The 23,797-nt window shown below is 38.0% G+C and overlaps 1 protein-coding gene and 1 long non-coding RNA gene across 2 annotated transcripts; one reads left to right on the forward strand and one right to left on the reverse strand.

The window, feature by feature from the left end:
* Nucleotides 1–7,050: 7,050 nt before the first annotated feature.
* LOC114273472 (uncharacterized) lies at nt 7,051–9,929 on the reverse strand. Its single transcript, XR_014340901.1, has 2 exons — nt 9,766–9,929; nt 7,051–8,626 (listed from the first exon to the last, which is right to left on the reverse strand). It is a non-coding gene; the product is annotated as an uncharacterized LOC114273472 (long non-coding RNA).
* Nucleotides 7,120–9,202, forward strand: LOC114273471 (Copper transport protein family). Its single transcript, XM_028215261.2, has 3 exons — nt 7,120–7,418; nt 7,579–7,657; nt 7,814–9,202. Exons 1-3 carry the CDS (start codon nt 7,413–7,415, stop codon nt 7,960–7,962), a joined length of 234 nt encoding a protein of 77 aa, XP_028071062.1. The 5' UTR covers nt 7,120–7,412; the 3' UTR covers nt 7,963–9,202.
* Nucleotides 9,930–23,797: the final 13,868 nt, after the last annotated feature.

Here is a 23,797-nt window from a genome sequence, read left to right on the forward strand (position 1 = left end):
CAATGTCACAGGGTCCACCTCGGACTCGAAGGGAGAATCCGACAGATTGATGGGGGTGGGTGCCTTGGATTGTTGAGGTGGAATCGGGAGGGGAGCTGGCCCTGTTGGGATGTCTGTATCCTCTTGGGTGTTCCGGGCGATTGGTGTCTCCTCGGGTATTGGAACCCTTAATGGAGGAGGGATTTGCTGTGAAGGTGATGCCCCAGTTTGCTGTTGCAATCTCCCAATTAAATCCGCTTGCTCACTCATGACTGTAGCTTGTTGTCTGGCGAATTCTGCCTGTCGGACAGCATCCTGCTGCATCATCTTCATGCTTTCTTGAAGTTGGCGCACCATCTCCTCTAAGCTAGCCATACTATTCTGCTCTGGTTGAGTTACTGGTATGCGTTCCCTCTCTGTGGGTGAAACAGGATCCTGATCCCTACTGTACACAGGTGGGGTAGATGAAGCCCTCTGTACTGACTGTTGGAACAATGTCCTCTGCCTAGTTACCTTTCGTTTAGTAACCGGGGGTAGAGAATGGTACACTGGTTGTCCTTCTATCAGATCCTCAGATCGATGGAGCCGGCGACCTCTAATCAGAGTGCTTGGGGAATGTCTACTGGGTTAGACGCAATGATGCTAAACTACCTAGCAAAAAAAGATAAATAAAGCAATAAATAAACCAACAACTGGATAGCACAACGGCGTAAAATAAACAAATAATATACAGTTGGATATTCAAAACACATAGTCGATAAGCCGAACACACTGTTCCTCGATACTGATCACTGTTCTCAAAATCTCTGTTCCCAACACTGAACCTTGATACCCGCAGATAACTGATTCTTTTAAAACTGATACTGATGCCCTCAGGCCTGATGCCCAGACTTGCAAATTTGTGTGTTCATTTCCCCCTGTAGAAATACATTCTAAAAGCACATAGCAAGTAAAGAGAGCCAAAACACCCCTATGTTGGGGTAGGGTTTCCCTATCCTATTTTGTCAGGAACTAGGGTTTCACTACGCACACAGCGGTTTTCAAACAACCTACCATCGGATAAGCAGCCTGTCCTAATTTGGAATGGTCACTATGGATCCGAATATGAACTAGGTCGAATGGTCAAAAAGGGTGCCCCGGTAAACCGGGGTTTGTGTTCCCACACTGTCAGAGCCCATAGCCGGTCAGCCTTATGGACATGCCTTGACAAGACAAGCCTCCGACAAACCGTTCAGGAATGGCAGATGGCAAACACTGTGTTCCTAGGCGCACCAATGCACATGCAATGCAAAAAAACACACAAATGAAATCAAAACAGGATATCATGAGTTCGAGTCAAGCTCTCTAATCTGCCCAGAAGAGTCGCCAGAAACTGTAACAAGCCCGCCGGGGGGGGGGGACCTCGCTACAGTTCGGACTCTCGATTTGTGTCACGGTTCTTAATCTGAACCAAAGAGTCCAAATCTGGCAAATCGTTTTGAGAAACAGATTTTTGAAAAAGTAGTGCCAAACATGGACTGCTTTGCCAGATACAGAGTCGCCACCTAAATATTTTAAAATGGGGAAATTTAGGAAACCCTGACTCGGTGCCGAAGGCCACATGTCCGTCATCACCGGAGTTGTCTCGGCTCGGGAGCTTGGGTACGATCGGGGAAGGTCAGCTATGAGCACCCCCTTTCGCCTGGTCCGAAGACCGGCCTCTACTAACCGTAATATCCAGTTTTGAAAACGTTATGTGTTCTTATTCCAATTATTAGCCTAGCATTACTATGTTATGCGCGCGGCAAACAAGTATAGACCGAATCGCCCAAATTGGAAATAAAACATTTTATGTTCGTTTTGAAAATGGTTTGCTACTCGTAAGTAGGCTAAAATGCAGGTTTTGCCACCTTCAAGTGGGCTTTTGGAAAAGATGGTTTTGCCACTATCTAGTGGGCTTAAAAATCGCAGTTTTAACGCATTATCCCAATTTAAGCAATTTGACCTCCACCCACAGGCATTCAAGCAGTTTATCTCATGTAAGCACTTAGCCGCATGGCAAGCATACTGTCATGGCAACACTCACACGCATGCTGGATGCTAAAGCAAAAATACTTACATCGTACTCCGTGCCAAAACAGTAAACTAGTTAGCAAACATGCATGTCCTAGTTCATGTTAAAAGTGGCTAATGCATCACATGCAAAATGCGATCTAGGCAGGCTCGGCTAGCCCTAAAACATGGTATGTGAAAATGCACAATTATCACATATTCGGTTTAGAATTTGAAATACAAATGCGGTTAGCGTGATGTACCGAGCCTAATGTATGCAATACAAATGCATGGATGCACGCATGCATGGCATAAGGTATGCTAATTTCAAAAAATGCCCTAATCTACCATCATAAGCAGGTAAATAAAAGGGAAGAAAGAAATGGGGATTGGAAGACATACACGCCACCCACACACACTTATTACATCTTTACCCTCACTCGGAGGGATCAAATAAATATTACAGTCCCAAAATAATAAACGAATAAATTATTACAAGATTTCTAATTTAATTTAAAAGAAAAGATGGCAAAGGAAAGAAGAGGGCAGCCGCAGCCTCTGCCTTGGGATGTGCAAATGGTGCATGCTCGAATCCGTCTCGTCCGAAAAACCCGTACTGTACTCCTGCCGCCTCTGTTTGTACTGCCTTGTCTTTCTGAAAATTGCCAAAGTACTGGAGCAAGTTCCTTGCATCCTGCAGAGCACCACCGGCCGGACAGAATTACCACCGGCACTTCACAATTCCCATCGGCATTTGTTGGATTCCTCGGCATTCCAGATAGTGCCGGTCGGCACTAAATTCTGCCGGTCGGCAGAAACTTCCTGCAGAAGACAATTTGACAGCAAACAGAGAACAGACAGTGCATGGCATGGAGTTTTGGACACATGTAAGCATGGTCATACTTCCTATCATGTTTTGAACTCAAAGAAGCATGACCTTCGATCTTTGAGCCATCAATGGTGCATAATGACTCAAGGGATCAAATTTGCTACTTAATGTAAGGATGTATGCAACAAACACAATGAACTCCGAAACCTTATCATGGCGAAGTCAAAGGCCTCGGGGACCGAAAGTTAAGACGCGTTACATCACTTGTGGTATGAACGCCCCTCAACTCTCACACTTGGTTTGACATCCCAAACCAAGTAATGCAATGCATGTTATGCAAAACATGGCTTAAGATGCAACATGATATCAATGTGCAAGGTATGCCAAGAATCAAGCAACTAGTATGGCAAGCATGCAATATTAGACATACAAGACACAAATGTGATGTAAACATGGACGCTTTGAGCAATAGAATCATCATGCTACAATGACATGTGAAGCAACCATGCACCAATCATGAAGCAATCATGCAAAGATGGCTTAAAATGGCAAAGGGGCAGACCCTCACCTTCCTCAAAACAGTGGCCAAATGTGTCCGATAGATGGACCAATGTTCATGCTAACATGCAAGCCAAAAGTCCTATGGTTAAGGCACGAAAGGGAAACATTTCACTCTCATCAACATGACTACTCATGGAATGATTAAAACAAGTAAAAACAGAATTTTTACATGCAAAATGGGACCCCAAAACCTCCTAATATGACAGCTAAAGTACCTCCCATGAAACAAATGCACTAAGGCTCACTCCTAGGCATGAGAGAACACACCCTCGAGGCATGAAAGAGGTCATGCATGCACACATACAAACATGATTCTTGGGCTAAAATGTGGTCCTTGGTGATGTTAAAATCATGAGGGTAATCACAAACATGCATGCTAGAAGTCAACATGCTCAAAGCTTTCAAGCCAAAATACAAAGCAACCCTAACAAACATGTCAAGCATGACCAAATGGATAACCAACAAACTTTAAGCATGGAAAAACAATACTAAAAGCTTCATGGAACTAAGCCAACATGCACAAGAATCATGGCCTAATCATGAGATGTATTTCTAAGCAAAATGGAGCAATACAAAGCAAGTATTACAAGCATACAAGGAGGCACAAAACCGGCCAAAAACAGAGGTTACATATGACCTAAAATACCTAAAAAAATTCTGAAATGAGGCCAAGGATCATCAAGCACACATGCTACCCTTTTGAGCTCAAAAAGCATGGAAACAAACCATGAAGGGAGAGGGGTGTCCCTCCCCTATGCAAGACTTCAAACCATTTTTTTGACACTAAAATACACTGATTTTCAGTGGTCAAAGGACCAAAACATTGAAGTGGACAAAACCTTATGAAAGAGGCACCAAAATGGATCAAACAAGGCTTAGAAGGGGGAGTTTGCACCCAAACCACAAAATGACCTTAATGAAAGTGCTAGAGCAGGAAAATACAAGCCCTTTTTATGTTATACACAAGAGCTAAAACAGCAAGCTAGATAGGTAAAAAACTATTGCAAGTTTGGGGAATATAAATCAAAATGCTCACCCTTGAAGAACTTTTGAAGAACAAATGGTCTAGCCTCCTTCTTTGGATCAAAACCAGTCCAAAAACTCAAGAAACAACCCCCCAAGTCCCTCAATCTCGGAGTAAGGTGTAATGGTGTGTGTAATGGTGCAAAAGTAAGGTAAAAACCACCTTTTGAGCTAAGAAACACACACAAAGGAGGAGAGAGGGGGAGGTATAGAGATAATATGTATCTATATCTCAAAGGTCTGGTTTTTGGTTGCAAGAAGCTAACCTAGATCAAAGAGGAAGACCCCCCTCTTATAAGACTCCCTCTTGCAAAGCTTATTCAACAAGCTTGCTTAGAGGGAGATCCCTCCATACACGTGTATGGAGGGGGGAAGAGTTGGTGCCAGCTATCACAGCTGGCACAAAATATCTCCATAAAGTGGATGAACAGTGGTCGGCTGCCCAAAAATGTCATTTCGATAAAAAACAGTGCCGACCGGCAACAAACTATGCCGACCGGCAATAAAGTGTGCCGACCGGCAAACAAAGGTGCCGATGGAAGAAAAATACCAGCCGGTGGCCTCCAGCCACTGCCGGTGGTGTGTGGGGATGCCTCATAAGGCATTCCCTGCCTCTCAAAGGCAAGATGCAAGTGTTTGGTGCAAAACCAGACACTAAACGGTTGAGTTCGGAGATCCTGAGGCAGGGCACGCGAGCCGAGACCTCCAGGAACTCTGAACGAACACATACATGGATGATCACCGAGTGTTCAAACGGTGACGTCCAAGTCTTGAGGACGGTCAAAAATGGGGTGTCTACAGTAAGTTGTCAAAATTTTATGAAATAAAACGTTCCACATATGGTGTAACTTTGACAAAAGGTATAACTTGTTTTTCAAAAGATATAAGTATTATGTGTAAGTTGTCAAAAGTTACGCCTTTGGTGAGCAATTTTACAAAAGTTGTAAGTTGTCAGAAAAGTGTAAGTACTTTCACAAAAAAGTGTAAGTTCTCACAAAAGGTGTAAGTTCTCACAAAATGTGTAAGTTTTAATAAAAGGCGTAAGTTTTTACAAAGGGTGTAAATTTTCAAAAATCACTTACGCCTTTTTCTGAAATTACTTACGCCTTTTGTTAAAATTTACACCTTCTGTGAAAATTTACAAATTTTGTGAAATTATTTACACCTTTTGTGACAAAATTACACTTTTAGTCATAAAATATATATTCTTTTATTTATTTACCTGGAAGTGACATGCTTTAGCAGGTCACCAATGTGTTAATTTTCAAATATTTTTGTATAATTCAATACCCAATAAAATGTAAAGATAAAATAGAAAGGTGTAAATACCTTACATACCATATACAAGGCACACATAAAAAAAAAGTCTTTTTAATTATCGAAAGTGTATTTTCCAATAGTCGTGCGGATGGGGTATATCAAATCAAATTGTTAAAGGCATCAATCGAAGACATAATCATCAAGGAAAGTGAAATAACGAGTGCTGTCTTATGGCTTCAATTTCATGATGTTTTGTGATGATGAGGACTAGTCCAATTAATTATCTATAGGGGAAATTCAGAAAATCCTATATCAAAGATACAAAAGTTTGGAATTTAAAAAAAGATACAAAAGTTTTCCAACAACAAAGACCTCAAAGTCCAGTCTTCTCTCTTTCTTTTTCAATTTTTTTTTCATTTATTTAAATTAATATTGTTACATCTTTTCTCTCATATTAACACTTTTTTTTTTTTTTTTTTGTCACAATAACTCTACTAAAATTTACAAGTTTGAGATGATATATCTTGCATCATTTTAGTCTCTATAATTTTAATTAGTTTAATTTTGACTTTTAATTTTAGATTTTTATCAATTTGATCCAATTAATAATATCGTTAATATATTTTTTTTTAAAATCATCATTAAATTTGTTGAGATTAACTCACTGATTTAAGTAAGTTTATAATTTTGTCCTTAAAAATATGACACATGATACTTATGTTCGTATTTTTTATAAAAAATGTTAGGAGTTGTAATCAATTGACCAAATTGATATAAAATTAAAAATTAATGATCAAAATTGAGTCGATTAAAAATATAAAAATCAAAATGACACAAAAAGTAAAATTTGGAAATTATCAGTATAATTTATCTTATAATGAATTTGATATTAAAAGATAATACATGTAGTACGAAAAATGGTAACATGAAGAAACACGAATATCAGCGCGAAGAATGGGGCAACACAGGTCAGCACATGCGAATTCCTTGACGGGGTGCTAGCTGTACATGTTTGTCTTGTAATTAAATTAAATGCATAATAACTTCAAAATTATGTTAGGAATTGATATGATCAAACACAAAATAAGTGAATATATCATGCCCACAAAAATATAAAGATTTACGTACAGTAATACAAAAAGACGTGACACTTTAATTACAAATACATATTATTAGGATAATAGAACAAATCTATGAAATACCAAAAATATTTTTAGTCGAAAATTCAGGATTGAATAATTAGTGTTTAGTATTTATAAGACTCACACTAGTCAGCAAAAGAGAGCATTAATCATAAGTGGAATATATGGTCTGAATGAATGAATACCAAGAGCCAGCCGCAAAGTTTATCACACGGCATGGATGTGGTTTGAAAATTCTCGTCTCGACACAGACTGAGAAATGTATATGTATTGCACACAAACGCTTCTTATAGAGAAAGCAACTACAAGTCTACAACTGCCACCACCCAAAAAAAAAAAAATAATAATAATAATAATAATAAAATAAAATAAAAATTTACAAAGACTCTGAGGTGGACTTGTCTATTCGTTTCATGGGAAGATGAAAGGCACTTTTCCCTCTTCCTTAAATAGAGAGATGGTTGTGCTGTTTTTCTTTCCATTGAAAAGTTCATATTTTGCCTTCTAAGCTTTTGGTTTGGAGGAGCAGAGCAGCTGCAGTGCAGAGACACCTCTAAATTGGTTCTCCCAAGCATTGAAATAACATCATGAAGGTATGCATTGTTTTGGATTATCGCACACCAACAAACAAACGCGCACATACTCTAAACAAAAAATAAAATAAAATAAAATAAATAATTCATGCTGCCAAGTCTGATAATATTAGATCTGATTCCTCACTTCTGTGATTGTGTCTGTGGTGTGTGTGCGCAGAAGAAGATAGTAATGAAAGTAGAGATGAGATGCCAGAAATGTCGCACCAAGGCACTCAAGGTTGCGGCAAAAGCACATGGTTTGTGTACAACTTACAAGTTCACAATTAAAAAAGTTGGGCTTTGTTCAATTGTGTTTTCAGAACCTTACTTACATAGATTACATATAAATTATTCTAGCATTAAATTAATTAAACAGTTGATTTGATTTGATGTCATGTCATGTGGTGATGCAGGTGTAGAATCCTTGATGTTGGAAGGAGAGGAGAAGGATGAAGTGGTGGTGATCGGAGATGGAGTTGACGCGGTTGAGCTGGTTAAGAGCTTGAGGAAGAAGGTTGGGAATACAGACATTCTCAGCGTTGCAGATGTCAAGCCCAATTAGTTTAATCTTCTTATATTTGTTTGACCGAATTTTCCAGCAGAGAGAGAGAGAGACCATCTTCCAAAAAACTTTTAATTTCTGTAATGCAGCTTTAGTTTTGTAAACTGTTATTTCTGTTTGTCGGGATAAAATACACGCCCAAAAATCATCCAAAAAACAGGGCATAGCAGAGCACAAACGTAGCAAAAAACAAAAATGAATTTTCTGCTACAAATAATCAACTTCAAGCATGCAACTTTCAGTTACAGAAAAGAAAAGAGGGAATAAAATGAAAGAACAACAATGAAAGATTTATCTGGGCAGGGCAGGGCACCAAGAACCTGAACTTCTGCTTTTACAGAGCTTTTCTTCTCCACAATTCATCTGCATAACACGCCTATGGCATGTTTGATTGGAAGGATTAGATCATGGGATTGAGATTATTAATTTGCCGGTCTAATTATCCTATGTTTGTTTTAACATTTTGTTTTAGGATTATTAATTCAATGGATAATTAATCCAACAAATTTGTAGGATTATTAGTAATGGGGTAGGAGCGGAATTGTGAATACCACACTAATTTGATAGGATTATTAATACCTCACTATTAGTATTGTGGAATCAAACATGACCCCAGGATTTTGATACAGACCCCACAAAACCCAATCCCACGACCGCCAAGCACCTGTGAGAGAGAGGAAAAAAAAATTACATAATGAGTGATCACTCATCAGTTAGGGGTCATGGGGTCACCCATTTAGGGGTCATGGGGTCACCCATTTTGGGATCTCAAGCATTAATCAACACACCTATCACAACAGCCCTCTTCTTTCGGTTCGAAAAAAATTCACTTTGAGCATTGATATTTAAGTCCAATGTTGGACCTAGTTTTTAAATTCAATGATGTGGTATTCATTTAAAATAACTTTCTTTCTCATATTTTTTTTGTAAATATTAACCAATCATCTTTTACACATTATTAAATTAAAAAAATGAATTTAAAAAATGATTTATATATCATTTTCTTTAAAATATATGTTTTGTTTCATTTTAATCCCAAAGTATATGCTTTTTGCATTTTGATTCCCAAATTTTAAATTTTGCTGATTTTCTTTTCTAAAATCTCTCTTCATCCTCTTATGAATTGGCCTATGTGCGAATTACTTTATTCTCATTTGCAACTAATCACAAAGTCCCTCGTGTGATCTGTGGACTGAAATACACTACTAGATCTGTTAATGATTTAATAAAAAATAAAATATATATAATTGATAGAGTCGTTTGCACACCAAAATATTTTATTTATAATCAAATAATAACTACTTCTCCGTAGAATTGTGATTAAGACCAGGTGTCGATCCATTGGGACTAATGATAAATAATTTAATTTCGAAATTTGGATTTGGTTGCAAAAATTTAGAGTGAAAACTAAACTAATTAATTAAACAAAATAAAATATATATCTTAAAATTTCGAACCCACCACTAAACTCATAATTGGGAGCAATTGTACTCAGTTTTTAGAAAATCATTGATTTAGATACTGTGATGTAAGTTGATCAGAAATACATTGTCAAGAGGATTTATATATCAAAACCAAAAAGTTACGCAATCATCCTTGCTTAACACGGACCATCACCACTAAACTACGATTTGATACACGACCTATTTTATTAGGTATGACTCGTCTAACAATTCTAATATACAGCAGTAAAAACTATTGTATAACATGATTTGAACAAAAATATTCATTGCACAAAAAGATCTAAAGTTGTTCAATTGTATCCAAATCAAATTAAAACAAAAAATAATAAACACAACTCACCTCAATTATTTGATCAGGATTTCATCTCTATTCTAAGACAGAAGAATTATTACACACTAATATCTACAAACTACTCTCCCACTCTGCCTTTCTTTCTATTTTTTTCTTCCTCACTTCGTCCCATGGGCCGAAGCCCTCTACTCCATTGAGCTCCCCTCTCCCCCTTTCTTTTCTTCTCTTCTTCTTCTTTTATAGCCTTCAACCTGCAAAAGAAAAGAAAAGAAAATATAATATTTTATTATATGTAATTAATTAGAGTGATTGAGGGGTGTGAGAGGCGTGGCTGCCTCTTTTTCTCTTTCTTTCTTTCCATTTTTTTTTTCTTTCTTTCTGTTCACTCTTTCCATTGCTTCCAACTGTCTCTCCTTTGTTTATTTGTTTGTTTGTTTGTTTTTTTCATTTTTTATTTTATTATTTATATAATATAATATAAAATACATTATTTATACTAATTAATGTACAAACACTAAAATATATATAAACACGCAATAATCACACAAAACTATAAAAGAATACAAATTAATGGACTAATAAAATGTATGTTAGTGGACTAAATGTTTAATATTTAGGATCCGATCACACCCTTCAACTTACATTTTGTTAGTCCTCAAGCAAAACAAAACTAAAAAGATAATAAAATAAAATTTATCTATGCCCTTTTCGTAGGGAACGCGATTGCATTTAGCATATACAACTAGCCTTTGAACCCCTAAGTTACTGAGAGGGTAATTTATGTGAAAATTGGGCCGAGCTGGGTAATGGGCCGTTATGAGCCGCAATACAAAAGGCCGAGTAAAATGGCCATGTAAGTTACTCCGGTCGTGTGGTTATTTTGTAGATAGTCCGGTCCTAAGGCCGTGAAGCTAGTCCGGTCTGACAGAAGATCGAAGTTAGACCGGTCTAACGGTACTTTGGAGTTAGACCGGTCTTGGAGTTACACCGGTCTCGACATGTTAGTTCGGTCTGACCACGCCATGGGTTGTGCATGAGGAGCCGACGTAAGAGCATTAAAAGGAAGAGTTAGTTCGGCTTACTCTTCGGCTATGCATAGACATATTTACTTCGGTCATATTGGAGTTCGGCCATGATAAAACCATCTCACTTGGTTTAAGCAGTGAGGGGGGTGTTGAAGGATAAGCATTATCTTTCAGGAGTATGAATCCTAGGAGGACTCTGCATGGAGAAGTAGAAGTCCTACTAGGATTGTGCCACATGAAACCTATAAAAGCTTACAACATCACCTTTGGAGAGGTAACACAACTTTATTTTCTGAATACACAGAGCTTTTGTCTATTTGTCTATTTTGCTGACTTAGGCATCGGAGAGGTTTCCGGCACACACCCGCCGGCTAGCTCACGTTTGTGTTTTCAGGGAGTAAAGCGACGTCGTACAGAGGAGCGCAGACTTGATCAACAGGATTATACGAGAAGGTTTATTTCTTTCCCGTACACCCACAAAATTCAATTTTTTTCTTTTTTCGTAGAGATAATTATTAATTTTAATATATTGGCAAAAGAATTATCAGAGTTCAGAATACTAGCAATCAGTAAAAATAATTTATCTATCTCAAATCTTAGTATGTGTGTGTAAATTATAGCCAACAAAAATATTATTTAATCTCAAAATAGAATAAACCTCTAGTTTCATCAGAAACATGCTTCAACTCAATTCTCTCTAGTTTACTCTCAAAAATTGAAGCACTCTGAAATGGTTCAGCTCACCAGTGTATGTATGTGAGAGAAGACTTATGTTTAACAAAACGAAAATTTCTCACATTTAGCAATGAAAAATGTTGTGTGTGTATATATATATATATATAATAAAATAAAATAAAAAGAATATATAGTCTCATGATAAGAAAGCTGAAAATAATGAAATTATGCCAATTTGTCCTTTGAAAAATCATGCTAATCCCGCGATCAAATAGCACTTTATTTTTTATTGTAATGTTAGGCCAGAGGGAATTTTTTATAGAATTGGGTGTAGGGTGAAAACAGGTGTCCAAGAAATGAATCAAACAAATGCAGCATATGTAGAACACTGCTTCACTAACCCGTTATTTTAACTCCTTTCTTTTTTTTCCTTTTTTCTTTTTTCTTTTTAATATGATTCACAACCATACTCTCCATGCTGTTGTTTTATTTTTTTTTCTCTTTTCTTTTTTCTTCTTATTCTTTTTTTTTTTTAACATAGAAGTAAAAATATTTTTTTTACAATTTCCTTATGCCACTCACAAGATAGTTTCTTCCCAAAACAACAAATAAAATCCATTCTTGATACACCGGAGGAAATAAGCCTCAGTTTGGTTTTCATATTGGGCTAAATAATCACAAAATAACAAAAAAAAGTCAAAAAGTCAAAAAAATCAACAAAAAGTTTGTCATTCTAAAGCCAAAAAAGTCAAAAAAGCCAAAAAAGAAAACAAAAAAATAAAAAAATCCTAGGTTAGAAAAGTCAAAAAAATCAAAAAGCTAACTAAAAAAGTCATTGTCAAACGACCACTAACTAAATGAATAAAAAGTTTTTCTATAAAGGTCCAATGGGCTAACTAGTGTTAATTGAAGCAAGAATTATTATTATTATGTTTTTAATAAGGCTCAAACACATGAAGGTAGCTTAAAATCATTTCTCAAAATATAAGATGATTTATATGTTATAAGGACAAATGACATAAAAATGATGATTTCAAAATTTTCGACCAATTTGAAAGAATAATGAGACTTAAAAACGACATAATGAGTTGTCAAAGAAAAATTAAGAGTAAATGTAATATAACCCTTCAAAAAGAATAATAAGCTCAAAATCTCACACGAGTTACAGTCTCCGCATTAGACATCAAGATTTCAAGTCTAAGTCGAAAATTTAATCAAAGAATATTTAAGGGGCTATGTGCATGTACACATCATCTAAGATGAGACAGAAAATTATTTTTAACTAAGGTCTCGTTTGGGAACAGGTTAATTTAGTAACTTTTTGGCTATTTGGCTAAAAAGGTAAGTAAAAAAAACTTGTATGTTTGGGATGACTTTTTGGCTAATTACGAAAAGATGTACAAAAAGTAGAGAGAAAAGAGAATCTTTGACTTTTTTGTATGAGTTGTTGACTTTTTTGGCTAATTGAGTAACTTTTTGACTAATTGACTAAAAAAGTAAGTCCCCAAAACGGCTAATTGGCTAATTAGCTAAAAGATAAGGTAACAAAATTAACAATTAAACACAATTTTTTTTATAAAAAAAACACCACATGCAACACAATATTTATTTTATTTTATTTTTTTAACACAGACAACTGCACAAACAAAGCAATTTTTTAAAAAGATAAATAAATAAAAAACCATGCACATGTAACACGGCACGTAACAAAAACAAATAATTTTTTTTTTTAAATACAACCGAACAGCGCACGCATAAAGAAAAAAAAAAGAGTTTTTTTTATTTTATTATTTTTTTTTTAACACGAACATCGGCAAACACTTTTTTTTAGGGGTATTTTTTTTAAGGTCCCTGATATTATGATTTTATAATATAAAGGACATCAAATATTTTCATGATGTCTAAGGTCCCTTAACAGGATCCAGAGAAATTTCAGTCACAGAGAAATTCTCTCCAGAGAAAATTGAAATCCAGAGAAATTTCAGTTCCAAAAAAATTCTCTCCAGAGAAAATTGAAATTTCTCTGAGTACCAAATAAATCTAGAGAAAATTGTGGAAAGGAAATTTGTATGGCTATCTAGGAAATTTCTTTGACTTCGCAAATTTCTCTGGCTCTATTAACTACAATTAAACCCATGTCTAACAAACCCACAAACTCACAAATTTCTCTGGTTCAAAACCAGAGAAATTCTCTTCAAACCAGACAAACCAGAGAAATTCTCTCTATTTACAGTAAAGTTGTATTTTTATGAGCAGAACTTGGTGATTGAGTTCAAAAACCAGAGAATTTCTCTGGTTTCAACCCAGAGAAAATTCAGTTAAAAAATCAAAGAATTTCTCTAGTTTCAACCAGAAGATCACTTTTCTCATTAATCTACACTTGGCTTCAATTTCTATTTTTGTGAACTTAAGAATATAGGATTCAGATCCTCCAGTACAACAGCACACCAACATTTCAATAGTCAATGTATTGCTTTTTGTCAAAACATAATTGGAAATGCTAAAAGAGAACAAATACACATCCAGAGAAATTTCAATTCCAAAGAAATTCTCTCCAGAGAAAATTGACATTTCTCTGAGTACCAAATAAATCCAGAGAAAATTGTGGAAAGGAAATTTGTATGGCTATTCAGGAAATTTCTTTGACTTCGCAAATTTCTCTGGCTCTATTAACTACAATTAAACCCATGTCTAATAAACTCACAAACCCACAAATTTCTCTGGTTCAAAACCAGAGAAATTCTCTTCAAACCAGACAAACCAGAGAAATTCTCTCTATTTACAGTAAAGTTGTATTTTTATGAACAGAACTTGGTGATTGAGTTCAAAAATCAGAGAATTTCTCTGGTTTCAACCTAGAGCAAATTCAGTTAAAAAATCAAAGAATTTCTCTAATTTCAACCTGAAGATCACTTTTCCCATTAATCTACACATGGCTTCAATTTCTATTTTTGTGAACTTAAGAATATAGGATTCAGATCCTCCAGTACAACAGCATACCAACATTTCAATAGTCAATGTATTGCTTTTTGTCAAAACATAATTGGAAATGCTAAAAGAGAACAAATACACAGAACTGTACGTGTAACTTAGAACAAAGTAGAACCACACCAAGTACTTGACTCCATACGGGTATCCATCTTTATTGGAAGTTCATCAAACAAAATAATTACTGTGTTAGATATAAACTGTAATCTTCAACAAAGACGACTTCACCTAGAAGAATCTTTAGAAGTGAACTTAAGTGAAATACTATTGACGCAACCAGTACCGATCAAAAATATCATAGAGTATAACCCAGCACCGTCGGAAGCGAACCTGGATCAACGCTGCACCAAAACACATGTCCGGAGTCGACGAAGTAGCTCGATGTCGCGGATCTTCAGTCCGACGTAGGAGATGAAGATGAGCGCCTGGATCACGAGGGCTTCGAAGACGAAGATGTATGCGATTGCGATGAGAGGAAAGGAGAGAAGGAGAACGAGGCGGGGAATCTCCACTGGGTAAAGCTTTGGGAAGTATTGGAAGATGAGGAGGACTGAGAGTCGGGTTGTTGGGGATGGCAGTGGGTCAGATGATGAAGATAATATAAAGGATTGAAATTTCTCTGTTGTATGTTTAGGGATCTTAGACATCAAAAAATAATTTTGTGGATCTCTTCCATTATGAAAAGTGGAAGAGGGACCTTAGACCAATTTTCCCTTTTTTTTAACCTTCTGTTTTTCAAAACACAAATACAATAAAAATAAAAATAAAAACACAAAATATGCACAAAACAAAAATAAATAAACACAAAACCCTAAGGTGCCGTTTGGTAACATTTACGTTTTCAGCTTTTTGTTTATATTTACAAAAATTTAAAAAACTCAAATAAAGCTTGTTTGGTAAAATTTTTGATTTATAAATCAGTGGTCTCAGTTTATAAATTTAGCCAAAAAATGAAAACGCAAAAAATGTGTTTTCGTTTTGAGTTTTGAGTTTTTTATTTTTTTACCACTCAACACTAGCCACTACCCGCTACCATTTTCCACCACCGTCTTCCGCCGCCACCACCCACCACCCACTACCCACCCCCACCACCACATGCCACCACCACTCACCTGCCACCACCCACTTGCTATCTACTCACCCCCACTGCCGCCACCACCACCACCTGTCCGTCATTACCATCCACCGTCCGCCACCTACTTGCCACCACCACTCACTAACCACCTGCCACCACCATCCACCACCAGCCACCTGCCACCCACCACCACCAGCCACCTACCACCCACCCGCTACCACCACCACCACCACCACCCATCACCCACCTCCACCACCACCTACCCGCCACCACCTGTCACCGTCACCACCACCACTACCACCACCACCACCACCACCCACTCGCTACCACCTACCACCCACCATCGTCACCCACCCACCTACCACCACCCGCCACCAGTCACCACCACCCGCCATCCGCCACCCACCTACCACCACCACCCACCACCCGCCGCCACTACCACCACCAACTCGCTACCACCCACCACCCGCCACCGTCACCCACCCATCCACCGTCATCCACCCACCCACCACCACCCACCCACCACCACCCACCCACCACCACCCGCCATCCGCAACCCACCTGCTACCACCACCCACTCGCTACCAGCCACCACCCGCCACTGTCACCCACCCACCCACCACCACCACCCACCACCTACCCACCACCTACCCACCATCCGCCACCCATCTGCCACTACCACCCGCCACCCTCACCCACCTACCACCACCACCAGTTACCCCCCCACCACCCACCGTCACCACTTTCCACCATCGTCTTCTGCCACCACTTGCAATTTCTCACTCTTTTTTATATTTTAAAATTTTTTTAAACATTTTGTCAATTACCAAACGCGTTTGTAGTTTATGTTTTTCTAAAAATAAACAAAAACTAATTTATAAAATTTTTGTAAATATAAACTAAAAACGTAAACGTTACCAAACACACTAAATAAACAAAACAAACACAAAACCCTTTCCCACAATTTAAATGATATTGTCCTCAATGACACATATCACCAAGCACTGACAAAAACAATAAAAGGGAAGAAAAATACAACAAAATAAAAATTAGCCTTTTATCGTCAAATTCCAAAATGGTTTAAGGCTGAAAGTTTTATCCCCCTTTAAGTAACTTGCCTTAGACCAAATTTCTTTGGTCTTACTTAGCGGTTTCCTTCAAAGGTATACTTGTCTATTTTGCCCTGACACAATACTTAAAACACACAAAATAATATAAAACAAAACAAAATAAGCTAATTTATTTTACCTAAGTACAACAATTCCACTTTTTCCGCTTCTTATGATTTATGAGATATGGGCCATCTCAGTAGAAATTACTTGATCTATCCAAGAGTGGATAAAAGTAAGTTGCAAAATCATCTTTTAATAGAGCATGAGTAATATATGCAAATTTAAGGTATGTGTCTATTAATAGAAATCATGTAAACAGACCCTAGGAACAGAAATCAAAAGATCATCGCCAATCACGAAATCCCAGTCCAAATCATTGTCTCTGAAAGGGGTAGACAACGGCTCATCCATGTTATTGTCAACAAAATCAAAATGAGCTAAAGACTCTCTTAAAGAATTTTCTATTGAAAAACGAGAGACGATCTCTTTTTTTCCATCGAGAATTTTAGTTATTTGCTCTAAATGGGCTTTCATTTTGGCATAAGATTGAGTCTAGATATGCAACAACTCATAAGTGGACTCTAAATTATTTTGAAGGAATGTTAACACTCTATCCTCATTATCTGAATTTTGTTGAGGTGGAATTTGGGAGTGTAACAATTATGTACTATGAAGAATTTGCAACACTCTCTCTTCAAATTAGAGAGAATATTGAGATGATGGAGTTTCATGTTGATATTGAAAATAATCAAAAGAGGTTTCAAAATAATTGAAATGCTGACTCTCATATCCCCAAGAATTATTTCTAAAATGCACCATAACTCCACTATACACAAGGCTCCAAAACGCTAGATAGCTCCAACCTTTACTTCTGTTAAAAAGATTTTACAAAAATGCTCAACTCACTTTTTAATAATAATAAAAAAAAACACACTAAAGAAAAACCTACAAATTAGTACAAAAAAAAATAGAACAAAAATGCGGCAAGTAAATTGCGATAAAAATATAAAGGGGGTATAAAACCACCTAAAGAAAGAAAGAAAAAATGCGATAAAGTAAATTGCAATAAAATAAATGTTAGTAGTTAGTATAGTTAGTAGTCAGAAGTCTTTTTTTTTTTCTCCTTAATTCTCAAAGTTATATGTCCAACAAAGGTCATCCACATTGTCTAGCACGGGGTATTTCCTTTGTGTCACAGTATGGATTTTTTTGTTATTTTTTGTTTTTTAGTTCACCTGCACAAGACAATCTTTACACAAGGAAAAAAAAATTAGTAATACATGCACAAGAAAAATATAAATATATATTAAAATAAAAAAATGAATTACAATAAAGATTATCTCTAAATTAGACAACTTATCTTTAGTCCCTAGTAATGGCACCAAAATTTGATATGGTCATTTGCATACCAAAATATTTTATCTATAACCAAGTAATAACTACTACTCCGTAAAATAGCGATTAAGATCAGGTGTTGATCCACAGGGAATAATGATGAATAATTTAATTAAAAATTTAGATTTGGTTGCAAATATTTAGAGTAAAAATTAAACTAATTAATTAAACAAAATAAAATAAATATATTAGAATTTCAAATCCACCACTAGCCTCATAATTGGGAGTAATTGTACCTTGTCTTTAGAAAATCATTGATTTGGATACTGTGATGTAAATTGATCAAAAATATATCGTCAAGATGATTTGTATATCAAAACCAAAGTCACAAATCATCTTCACTTAGTACGGACCGTCACCACGAAACTACGATTTGATGTACGACTCGTCTTACTAGGTATGACTCGTCTGACAATTCTAATATACAACAGTAAAAACTATTGTATAACATGATTTGAATAAAATATTTATTGCACCAAAAGATCTAAAGTTATACAACTGTATCCAAATCAAATTAAAACTAAAAATACTAAATACAACTTACCTCAATTATTTAGTCAGGGTTTCATCTATATTCTAAGACAGAAAAATTATTACACACTAATATGCATTCTCCCTTTCTTTCTATTTTTTTCTCCCTCACATCCTCCTATGAGCCGAAGCCCTCTGCTCTGTTGAGCTCCTCTCTCCCCCTTTCTTTTCTTCTCTTCTTTTTCTTTTATAACCTTCAACCTGCAAAAGAAAAGAAAACAAAATATAATATAATAATATAATATTTTATTATATATATATATATATATGTAATTTGAGTGATTGATGGGTGTGAGAGGCCTAGTTGTAGGGGTGTAAAAATGGCTTGAGGACCGTGGGTGGCCTGAAGCTCGCCCGTTTCGGCCTGGGCCCGAGCCCAGTCCAGTACCCTAGGCCTAGGCTTGGGCCTTTCATTTGTGGCCCGGCCCAACACACCCATCTAGCTCTCTCTCTATCAATGGTCAAATTTTGAAAAATAAAAATAAAAAACAATTTGCAATGGTTAAATAATTAAAAAAAATAAAAAGATTGATCTTGTAAAAATAAAACAAAATAACATAATAATTAATAGTTAATAATTTGTACAATTATCTGTAATTGAATTACAAGAACAGAAATAAAAATTTATATAATTAAATAAATAACATTAATAATTTAAAAATAAAACAAAAAATAATAATAGTTTAGCCACCCCTAGCCACAAGAACAAGAGAGGAGAGAGAGAGAGAGAGAGAGAGAGAGAAATGAAGTGTGGGAGTAGGCACTGTGGCTGCTATAACAGTCGAAATAATGGAACAAGAGAGGAGAGAGAAAGAGTGAGAGAGAGAGAGAGAGAAATGGTATGTAGGAGTGGGACCCATTGGCTACTATAGTAGCTGAAATGACATTGTATTGAAGAAAAGAAGAGCCTGCCAACGCTGCCCCGCCCCAACTAGCCTAGCCTACTCTGTTCTGTTGTATCTCATCAATCACTCAACTCAAACGGTAGTATATATACAAAGGGTCATAGTAGAGACAAACAATCATGAAAAAATTCAAACAGTAATTTATATACAAATGGTCATAATTCAAACAGTAATATATATATATATATTTATAAATTTATTTTACTCTTTAAAACTACTATAAATATCCTTTATTTTTCAAAATAAATCTCACAACAAATAATTCTTGTGGGGACATGATTTTTGAATGACAACACATGGCCGAGGTGGCACCGAAGTGCCAGCTGAGGTGCCACGTGTTCTAGTCATGACGCCGAGATAATCTCGGATAGGCCGAGGTTATCTGCGAGGATACCGGAATCCGGGATAAGTAGATAAGGGACAAGAGTCCTAGAATGAAAGAGGACTTCAGTTTGGATACAGATGAGACTCTTAGAGAGTTTATCCCAATCTAACTGGGAGTCTAGGATTAGCATTGAGCTAGAGTCCATTGAAGCTAGGTTTCTATTGGGATTAGGTCAGTGTTGGCTATAAAAGAGAGGCACTCTCGTGGGTCTAAGGTACGCTTTTTGTATTATGAATAGTGAGCTAAGCACTTTTGCTATCTTTGAGAGATAACTGACTTGATTGTCAGAGTGCCCTCGGGTGGACGAACCACCGCCGGAATCTTATCTTTCTGTGACAAGTTGTTCGGGCTTAATCTATTCTGTCGGTGTTCTCCAACTGAGTACCTATTTGGCAGTGTGGTTAGAAATTGACTCACACAATTTGGCGCCGTCTGTGAGAATGAAAGGATAATAGATGGCCAATGATGGACAGAAAGAAAAGGTTGGGGATGACATCCCTACTGGGAGTAATGAGCACATTGACCCTAACGTAGAGGAGGATGACTGCAACGAAGAATCTTGGGATCAGAATCCTGGAGAGAATGACGTCAGCCAGGAGGGCGACATACCAAAGAAGGCAGACTAAGGCGGGTATTACAATGAGAGCGACCTCCAGGTCTGGAAAGATAGATGCCTGCAGAAGAATTGAGAGATAAAGGGAATGACGGCCAAATTGGCAGACTTGCAAACAGTCGTCAATTTCATGATGCATAACAACGTCATGCAGCCACCATTCCCATTACAAGACACACCGATTCCAGCGACCAAGAACAATGCCCAAAAGAGAGGGCAGAAAACAGTTCCTGTAGCCCCCCCAGTACACCAGAACCAAGGAACACTCTCATCGGCCTTCAAGGGAGGTCGGGTGAGAAGAGTCAATGAAGGGAGATTCATCGAGGACGCATCGTACCAAAGAAGCTGACCCTAAAGAACATTGGCATGTTCAAGGGAAGGAACTCTGTTTCGACATAACTAACGGAGAGAGGTCCAAGAGGACTCATAATAACACTAGAAGTAGCGCACCGAAGAGGCTGAAATCTAGTGATAGCCGAGCTCTTAGACGGACCAATGAGGATTTGAGGGATTACCTCCAGAGAAAATGACAAGATGTCGAGGTAACTTCCTCGGTCAAATCGAGAATGCCATTTTTGGTAGAATTGGATAAATTCGAAGCCTTAAAAACGTTCAATATGCCGAGATTCTAGATATACAATGGCAAGTCGGACCCCAATTTTCATGTCAGCTTGTACTTGAACTCGATGGCACTATACACCGGGAACGAGCCATTGCTTTGTAAGGTGTTCCCCTCGTCCTCTGGGGAAATTGCATCGGACTGATTTCACAAGTTGCCGAAAGGAACTGTGAAGACCGGGAAGGCCTGGCCGAGATGTTCGTGGCCATGTTTGTGACAAACAAACTACAATCATTAAGGGTGGACTCCCTGATAGCTTTGAGAATCAGTGAGGATGAAAGCCTTAGGGCCTATGTCAAAAGGTACTATGAGGTGTTCAACTGAATACCAAGGTGCAACCAAGAGGTGGCGGTCGTGTCTTTTAAGAATGGCCTAAAAGATAATTGTCTACTTCGAAAATCACTGGCAAAGACATTGCCAAAAAGTATGGAGAAATTTATGGCAATGATAGAAAAGTATGCTAGAGCCGAGGAAGACACGCCGCGGACAAAGGCGTCAAAATAAGAGAAGAAAAGTGGCTCGCCGAAGCGAGACCGAGGTAATGGCGGATACAATAAGCTAAAGACAGGATTAAGGGCTGCGCAAGTAGTCACAACCGTATTCTGAATCTCGGTTTACAAAGTCTTGGAGAAAATCCGAAATCAACCCTATTACAGAGCACCAGTAAGGGTTCTGGGCAAATTTATGGGAAAAAGCCTTGGCAAGCACTGTGCTTACCATAATGAAGATGGGTATCTGACTCAGGGGTGCAGAGCCTTGAAGGCACATCTGGAAGACCTGGTAAGACAAGGTCATTTAAGAGACCTTGTAGACGAGGCCAAGACAATGGAAGAGCAAGCAAGACTGCCTCAGGCACCGGTAGCACCACCTCCTCTAGCACCACAACCGTAGGCAGACGGACCTCGAGTGATCAATGTGATTCACTCGAAGGTCAATAAGAAGGAAATATGTGGGAAGACTTAGAAGGTAAAACAGTTGCAGTATGTGTACCAGGTCCGGCAGAAAAGACCTAGGGCAGACGAGTGCCGGGGACTAGTGGTGTCCTTTACTAAAGACGACCTAGATATGGTACAGTATCCACACAACGATGCCTTGGTAATATCCCTCCAGATTGGAGAATGCCAAGTGAAGCATATTTAATTGACCAGGCTAGCTCTTGTGACATCATATATGTCAGGTGTTACAAAGAGCTTGGCCTTCACCAAGATGATCTGGAACAATCCAACGGTCCAATGGTCGGGTTCAATGGAATGCCGACATGGCCCCTAGGAGCAGTTAGATTGAAGGTGCAAGCTGGCACCAAGAAGATAAAAACTGAGTTCACAGTGATTGACACCCTCTCCCTTTACAATGCTATTCTGGGAAGGCCATGGCTGCATGCAATAGGGGTTGTTCCCTCAACATTGCACCAGTTATTGCGATTCCCAATAGAACAGGGAATTGAGGAAGTCAGAGGGGATCAGGTGCAGGCGAAGAATTGCTCTATGGCAGCAATGAAATCCACTTGCAACATACGAGAAGCAGAATCAGCAGAGATCGAGAATGAGGACATGGAAGTCCTGGATGACGTCGACAAAGAGCCAGCCGAGAAGAGTGAGGAAGCCTTGAAGAAAATCCTTGTCCAGCAAGGGGATGAAGAACGCTTCTTCCTTCTCGACTCGGGCTTGGCCAAGGAAGAGGAAAAAGAGCTAGAGGCGTTCTTGAGAGAAAACATTAAGGTATTTTCCTGGACACCGTACGAGATACCTGGCATTGACCCTGAGGTCACTTTCCATAGACTGAATGCGGACAGGTCCGCCAAACCTGTCATCCAACGAGCAAGGAGGCCTACGTTGACGCATGTCGAGATAATAGAAGAGGAAGTGGATAAACTTCTGGAGGCTAGGGCCATTTGAGAGGTGAACTACCCAACATGGCTATCAAACATGGTCGTCGTAAAGAAAAAGAATGGGAAGTTGAGGGTTTGTGTGGACTTCACCAGCCTGAACAAGGCTTGTCCCAAAGACAGTTTTCCACTCCTCAAAATTGACCAATTGGTGAATGCCACCTCAGGACATGAAAGGATGAGTTTCCTGGATGCTTACAGGGAGTACCATCAGATAGCTATGTACTCCTCAGACAAGGAGAAGACTGCATTTATCACTCCAAAAGGGTTGTATTGCTACAAAGTGATGCCTTTCGGGTTGAAAAATGCAAAAGCAACGAACCAGAGATTGGTAACCAAGATGTTCAGGCATCTAAAAGGCAAAATGGTGGAGGTGTACATAAACCGTCGCCTTAGGATTAGCCTCGACATTCCTGCTATTCGGCATTGTTATGCCTTGGCCAAGTCTTCTGGTCGGCACGAACATTATTTTCTTAGGGCCAAGGACACCGACCATCAACTAATGACTATGCTTTCTAGTTCTGGGAAGCGAGTCAATGATGTTATGGTCGTTGTCCAAGGTAACTAGGAATTCGGCGAAGACGAGGATTGCCTCGATCCTATTCCTAGACGGAGGGGTGAACTAGGTGGTCGTGTAGCTTCTTTTATTTATTTTTTGTTATATTTATAAAGCTTCATTTTCGAGACCTCATGGTTTTACTTATGCAGGAAACGATTTGAAGAAAGTCCTGACTTCAACCGACGACGCCGTTCTTTCGAAAATCAAGGTCACGCTCAAATATTTCGGCCGACCGAGTCTTCAGAAACAGGGGAGCGCGGCCCACGTTCTACTCCGCTACGAGCCGACTTATACGACCTTCTCAGTGGCAAAA

The sequence above is a fragment of the Camellia sinensis genome, chromosome 9 (assembly GCF_055761805.1).
Source record: "Camellia sinensis isolate YWXY chromosome 9, ASM5576180v1, whole genome shotgun sequence".
In the NCBI taxonomy this organism is placed as follows: Eukaryota; Viridiplantae; Streptophyta; class Magnoliopsida; order Ericales; family Theaceae; genus Camellia; species Camellia sinensis.

Excerpts from the sequence above, each read along its gene's own strand:
- LOC114273471 (XM_028215261.2), top strand. Across the intron at positions 7,658-7,813 it reads GGTTGCGGCAAAAGCACATG|GTGTAGAATCCTTGATGTTG; the intron begins GTTTGTGTACAA and ends GTGGTGATGCAG.